The 7,491-nt window shown below is 38.8% G+C and overlaps 2 protein-coding genes across 2 annotated transcripts; one reads left to right on the top strand and one right to left on the bottom strand.

Annotated features, from left to right (window-relative positions):
• Window positions 1-453: 453 nt before the first annotated feature.
• N7478_010310 (uncharacterized protein) lies at window positions 454-2,310 on the top strand (the record flags this gene model as incomplete). Its single annotated transcript, XM_056926524.1, has 1 exon — window positions 454-2,310. One exon carries the CDS (start codon window positions 454-456, stop codon window positions 2,308-2,310), a length of 1,857 nt encoding a protein of 618 aa, XP_056775894.1.
• A 12-nt stretch (window positions 2,311-2,322) lies between these two features.
• Window positions 2,323-2,553, bottom strand: N7478_010309 (uncharacterized protein; the record flags this gene model as incomplete). The annotated part of the gene is made up of 1 exon (XM_056926523.1): window positions 2,323-2,553. One exon carries the CDS (start codon window positions 2,551-2,553, stop codon window positions 2,323-2,325), a length of 231 nt encoding a protein of 76 aa, XP_056775893.1.
• Window positions 2,554-7,491: the final 4,938 nt, after the last annotated feature.

Here is a 7,491-nt window from a genome sequence, read left to right as displayed (position 1 = left end):
CCCATAAGCGCTAAGCCTATATTGGAAGCGCTAAACCGTATTTGGTAATTCACCGTCACCTGAGCTCACCGCTCAATAAGAGCAAACAAGGTGCATACCTGCTTTCTCCTTTGCCGCCAGGCCCAGTCAACTCCTTTCCCCAGCGCAGCCTTCGTTTACGCCAGTCATAGGTGAGAAGGCTCTTCTTATGGCCAATGCTGCAAGATTATCTCCACGCATTTTGCCGTCTGACTATGCCGCTCAAAAACTCACAATAGTCAATCGGTAGACTGCTCGCCCTGGCTCCTTCAATGGATCTTTTGGTTTTCTTCCTTTAATTTCACCCCCTGATTTCCTCTTCTCCAATCCACCCTCTCTTGATCTTGACGGAGAGACAAAAGCGATTTTATCCTTCGATTACTACGCCTGAGTCTTGAACAGCTACGCTCCCTTCCTAACTTGTGCCGTGTAACTATGAGCGATGCTGTACGCCCAAGTGATGATAAATTCAACGAGGCTCTTGAGGAGAGTATGAAGACATGGTCTTCTTATCTCGGCTCCCAGAGCGAGAATTGCCTCTTACCCCGCCATGCTATAGACCTCAGACCACTCGTCATTCAAACCCCACCTTTCCTCGGCAATGAGCGTGCCAGCTGGGACAAGACTACCTCGTTTGCTTGCGAGGAGAAACAATCAACTCAGTTGGATGGCAATCTTCTCGTTAATGGCCGATCAACTTGGAAAACTTCCGAAGGGAATTGTGATTCACAGCCAAGGGTTATGCCCAAACAGCTTCTTTTGGCAGTTAGCAGTCCATTGAATGTGAGGTTGTCAGAAGACTCTCCCTTTTCAGACTGGCCTGGAGTCCAGGGACTCTCAGGTTATGACCAGGGAAACTATTTGTCAGTTCTTTACCTGGCATGGGCATATATCCTATCTGCTCGATGGGTCGAGTTGCTTGGTCGCTCTGCTGATCATGAATGTTCTATGGCCTTTGCTACACAGGAGACGAACAATTCATCGCCGCAACCGGATAACCAACCCGTGGTTGAAATTGACATCGGTGACTATGTATGTGAAGAAGAAGTCTCCTGGTGGCGGACTATTTTATTTTCTGGCGATGGTTGGGATGCGACCGCTAAATACAACGGTCGTGTTTATTTGTCGCCATGGTCAGCCTCGGCAAAGCATGCGGGTTTAAGGTTGCCCACAAACAGATTTTCGAGTGCCAAGTTGAATCTACCGGACTCGGTGACCGCTCTTAAATACCTGAATCGTTTTTGTGTGCATCATTACCTATATGCTCAGTGTTCAGTTGCCCTTGCCGGGGTACTGTACATTCCATTTCTGAGGAAAAGAACGGTTTCCCTTCCGGTTCCAAAACCAGTTTCTTCGCTCAAACGAAAGAATTGTGCTAGTGACTTTTTTGTCTCTATCCCAAATCTAATGAAAGAGCATAGCGAATTGTTGCCAAAGTATATGACATTAAGTTCCAACGCATGGGGTTTGCGCTCTCTACTGTGCAGTACGTTTTTCAATGCAGATATTGAGTGCAATCTCGTCAGTGCCTGGCTGAACCCGGCCTTTGCTGTTCTTGACTCGATCCAAAATAAGAGTTCAATGGCTACATTATTAGCAAACCGACTTCCTCGACTCGGTATACTCTGGGTTGGCGCGATCCTCACAAATACGGCGAGCTCGGTTCTGCGAGACATACGAGCAGGAATGACTGCTTTGGATCTTCCAGCTTCTGCGTGGACTGGAACAACACAGACGTTCCTGACTTTAAAATTGGAGACCAACTATAGCGATTTGATACCACGCGACGACGAATGTCGGCTCCTTTTCATCACAGCCTGCGAAGGTCATGACCGACCTCCAGTCTGGCCTTGGAAGCCCTTCGGATTTACACAACTTGATGACACAGAGCTCCCAGTCCGAAAGCATGCTAGGTGTAACTCCCACTGCTTGAAATACGACTATTGGGAATGGATTTTGACAAACAATGGTTCAATTCAATACTCCGAAGCAGAAATTAGTCAGTCTTCTGTTCAGGCATCAGCTTTTTCCGCTAATGGGAAACTGGCCAAACTCGAAGATTATAACTATGATTACTATTCACAATCCCTTTCTGAAGGAGCCACTCGCGGGATATTTGAATGGTTAAGATCGACAGGATACTCTCGTAACGAAAGACATATATACCAACATTCTTGGCTGGATCTAGAGGGCACTGACGAAGAAGAGGCCGATGATATGGAATCAGACTTGGAAACACAAAAATGCCCAAAGATAATGCCCGTTGAAAATTGGCTTGAAAGCATCGAATAGTTTCGGATCAACTCAGACCGTAAGGTCAATGTATTCGAGGAAACCGTCTGGGCCGCCAGCTGGGTGGTCGGGACATTTGGCACAGATCGCATATACCCCTGAGTCGCCATGATCGCCGGTTTGACAGATCTTCCATCTCTTGCGACATTTTGCTTCCTTGCACTTGTAGGTGTTGTGCTCATTGTTCCAATGGCCACATCTCGAGTTTGAGCAAGAACCAACTTGGCCGGAACTTGCGGTCATTTTGAATATCAGAAGCTCTAGTCCCAATTCGGAGTCTGCTTCATGCATTTATGTTAGCTGTACACCCTCCTGTCTTCCTAATCATTATGGGCAATACCTTTTGCATGTAACTGGATATTAATGACTTGCAGAGGAGTTTGGGATGTGATTGCCGTTACCTGTGTGAGCTGCTGGGGAGATTCGAATGCATTATATCGTCAAAGCTTTATGTTCGTTACTATAAATAAACACTATAAACTCTTCCTTGACGCTGTGGCTTGATGCATTAATCGGTGTGGTACTGTGGTGCCATCCATGGGCGCTTAGACTGAGCGCTTACCGTTAGGTGCCTAGCAGCTTTCCCACGCTGTATATTGACCCCTCAGTTTTCATACGTTAGGACGAATCATGATTTACGGTACAGGGAGGATCGAAATCAGTTTCACCATTTGCACACAGAGATTCTTTCTCGAACCCTCTTTCGAAACACGCTATTCCTCTTATGGTTACCCTTCCCCTGACCCCGTTTTTTGGCAGTATTCCTGTATACTTGTAAATAACAGCATAGGAATACCTTCCGTATTAAGCTTGTATGGTCTTCGGGACCTATAGAATGCCAAATGTTGACCCTGCAAACAAGACAAACAAAGGGGTTACTTTGAGAAGGGAGGTTTTGGGCTATGTTGCGAAGAGAAGTCAACTTTAATGGAGGAAAGCTTTGGTAAGGATGATGGTCGACTGTTGAGGGGGAGGGTGCGACTTATCTGCTTACCCTTGCTCACCCCTCTGCTCAGCGGCTGAAATTATTTTAGGCAAAAAGTCGAGAATTGCTAATACCACCCCTCAAATGGCTAAACCCACCCCTTCTAAGCTCACCGCCGTATTTGTAATACCACGAGGCACAAAGGCATCAATTTTCTGCCGGCAGCATGAATACGGTCCAGAATTAAATTAAATCTCCACGTAAAAAGCTTCCATTTTACCACACATTTAACGACATTTAATATGCAAGCAAGTTATCTCATTCCAAGCTTAACCTAAAGAGGAAACAGGGGCTGATTTTAAAAACACCGGAAAATGCATTTTCAGTCGAATTAACTGGCAAATCTGTTGATCTGCGGACATCCAGGCCTTTTATGCCCCTCCACGCCCCAATTTCCACACGTATCGGGTCTCCTCCGCGATTGCTGAGTTGCTGGCTGCTGTGAGCCTTGTTGGGACCATTGCTCATAAAACTCACGATCTACAGCATCTTCAACGGCACCTAGCTGCTCCCATAAGCTTGGGATCCGCCTGGACCTCGCCTGACCGCCCATTTTAAATTACACCGCCTTGTTAAGGGCTCATATTACAAATACGGCAGAATTTCCCAAAGCGGCTTAGAAGGGGTGGGTTTAGCCATTTGAGGGGTGGTATTAGCAATTCTCAAAAAGTCTGGTAAAGCCTAACAAATCAGGCATCAAGGATGAAGGTGAAAAACATTTCTAGTTTGATTCGGGTGCGGCAAACTATAAGCAAATGCACATGATCCAGAGGTACGTGTAATGTTTTCTAAATATCTAGTACCTGCAGGGGGTTTAATCAACGTTGAACAGTACTTTTTCAACTTTTTGTAACGAACACTCAATGAAATTTCCTTGTGGTATCACCGCCCGCTACTGTCTTTCCATATTCAACACATACTGTCATTGACGATGAATGCGGTAAGTTTAATTAATTGAGACAAAAGAGAAAAGACAAAAAAAATTACACTATCATTGATTGATTTCCAACAGAATTTATGACCGGAATCCCTAAACTGAGGGCCTTGAAAAATGAACATGATGGAGGTGAAAATAACTCGGAACTCACAATGATGAGGGGCCTAATGAGGTTGCTCAAATTTTGATAAGCTACTGGAGAGTGCTGAAGTGTACAAGCGTGTCGGCTGGAAATCAATCATCCATCCATCCATTCCCGTAAAAAATCTAAGTATCAGTATTGATCAACGTTGAATCAAAAAAAAAAAAAAAACTAGCCGTGCCTACACCGCTACGCGGCAGAACACCAAATGGGGTCGCCCCATTTGGTGTCCCGCAGCGGAATGGAAATTCTCACCGGAATGGAAAATTTTCTGAATTTTATTATATTGTTTAAAAAGACTTCCTTAACTATAGCCAAACCTACTGAAACCGAGGTATCTCGTGTAAATCAGGCCATTAAATACGCCCGAAGCCTCAAAAAGCCGAATTTGTCCGCCATTTCTAAGGAATATGGCGTTGATTACAAGCTTCTTTGGAGACATGTAAAACAGAACATGAAGCCAAAAATAGATGTTAAACCATCGAATTACGTCTTGAACGTACAACAAGAAAAGGCTTTGGGGTATTAGATATAGGCTATAGATACAGCTTTTATACCCCCTACACTAAATATTATAGAATAATGGGCTAATACTACCCTTACTCGATCAAAAACACCTGATCGGACGGTCGGAAAAGACTGGGTTTATCGTTATATTAAACGATTTCCTGATACAGAAATGAAGCTTAGAAGGCAAAAGATTGTTAATTTAAAACGTCTGGGAGCGGTAGATATCTTAATGTTATATTATTAGTACGATTTATTAGCTAAAGCCCTAGATAGTATACACCTACAGTTAATTTACAATTTCGATAAAACTAGCTTTTATATTGGATAAGGAAGAACTTAGTAAGTATTTTCTAGCTGAATAAATAAATTATAATAGCTTACAAGTAATAAACACGGAGAAAAAGTTATAGTTGTAGAATGTATTGCTGCAGATAGCTGGTGAATACATCCTCTTATTATCTATAATGGTTACTAAGTTGTCAGGCTAGAGACCTATGACTAGGCAAGGATATCGGATGGTAGAGATCAAATAGAACAATTGATATATAGAACTAATTCTTGCAGGACAAGAATCGTAGCTATTATTTGTATATTTTAATATTACTAGAGCTTACTAGGACTTAGGGTAGTTATATATTAGTAGGTATATTATAGTAGATTCACCTACAAAATAATTATAAATTGTACTTAAATTATATCTAAAGGGATTCAGGAATCCTATAATAATTTATCCTCTCCTTTTAATAATAATTGATTTAACTATTTATATAACTTATATTTAATTAAATAATTTATATCTAGTAGTATTATATTAAATAAAGATTCTAGGATTAATACTATTTTAGGTATTTTTATATATAGATATAAATAAAGTAATATAAGTTCTTTAATATCTTTAAGATAAAAGCTTCTCTCTTATCTTTTTAACTCTTATCTTTTCCCTTTTCTTAGCTTTTAATTCTTAACTCTTTATCTTCTTACCCTCTATTTTTATCTTATTTCTTTTTAATATATCTAAAACTACTACTTCTAGTATTTTTAGTAATCTTCTTTACTATAGTAGTTATTATATAACTAAAGATAAAGATTAGGCTAAAGGTAGAGATAATAATAATAGTAATAGAGATAATAGGATTAATAGAAGTAATAGAAGTATTACTAGTATTTCTATTAGTTTATATCCTCTTTATAATTAAATTACTTACTCTTCTTTTATATTCTATATTAGATATATTACTAAAATAGCTCTTTACTCTCCTAAGGATATTATTTTTAAGATCTATTATAACTAGGATTATATAAATTTAATTACTTATACTTTATATAAAGAGTATAGTAAAAATTATTTTTAGATAAGGTTCTTCTTTAGATTATATTTAATTTAGTATTAATTTATCTTAGATACCTTATAGAATTTATAATAATTTATATTAGCTTTAGTTAATTCTTAACTAGATATATAAAGTTTAAAATAATAGTACTACTATAGTAGTTATTAGTAATACTATATCTATTTAAAACAAAGAAAATAAGATTATAGCTATAGAGGGATCTACTTATCTTCTAGTATCTTTTTAAAAGATAATCTCTATTTATCTTTCTAATTATAAGCTCTATTTTGATTTATAGAATATAGACTAAGCTAACGTGTTCGGTAAGCGAGTGACGTATGTAAGCGAGTGATGCACCTACCATACAATATCTATTTTAAATGCATTTTTCTTAACCAAAACGCCATTAAATTAATTTAACTAGCTATATTCTCTATCTGGGTATGTTTCTCTTCTATGTCTTGGCTTCCTATATATTCCATATCCTTGCTGGCCCCGCGTAGGTGGTTGTAAACCCTCTGAAACCTGTTTACGATAGGTATTGATATGGGCTACTTGGGCCTTAAATGGCTCTGTACGTAGCTTATGAATTTCTTGAACTGAGATATTGTCTTTGTGAGCTATCTGCCTAGTCGACTGAGTCTATTTTTGCTTCTGCTTCTTATTGGTGGTGTGTAATTCTTTAATTTCTTGCGCTTGTAGAATATGACTTTGTATCTGGAGTTGGAAGTCTTTTATAAGCTGGTTTAATACACAATCTAACAGGCTAGGTGGACTATAAGATTGTATATAAAGTAAAGCTTTAATTAATGAAGCCTATCAACGTAGTTCTTTCTTTATATAGGGAGTTTTTGGTGTAAAATTTTGGCTTGATTTACTATTTTAGCTTATTAGGGGTATTAGGGTTCGAAGATAAATATTAAGCTTTAAGAGTATTTGATTGGGTAAAAAAGGTATTAGATTAGCTGTCCTGAAGTTATTTTTAATAGTCTTAGGTTTAAAAGCCTTGATTTGGATGTACAGATATATCTTAAGGAAATTAAGTTTGTTAATATAGTTAATCCTAAGGTGTATCTTTATTTCGATAAACTGACTATATAAGCGCTTTAATACTGTAAAATAGCTGATATTGAGAGGCTGTAAAAGATGTGATGAATATATAGACATATAAATTGGTATAATATCGTTTTTTTCATAAATTTTATCAAACCTCAGGATTAAATAGCTTCTATAGCCGTTAAGTATTAAAAGTTGATACTGACCTTTTAACTACAAA

Source organism: Penicillium angulare (genome assembly GCF_028827245.1).
Source record: "Penicillium angulare strain IBT 27051 chromosome Unknown utg000007l_segment0_segment0, whole genome shotgun sequence".
NCBI classification, from domain to species: Eukaryota; Fungi; Ascomycota; class Eurotiomycetes; order Eurotiales; family Aspergillaceae; genus Penicillium; species Penicillium angulare.
Note: the sequence above shows the minus strand (reverse complement) of the source record. Positions and strands in the feature narration are given on the sequence as shown.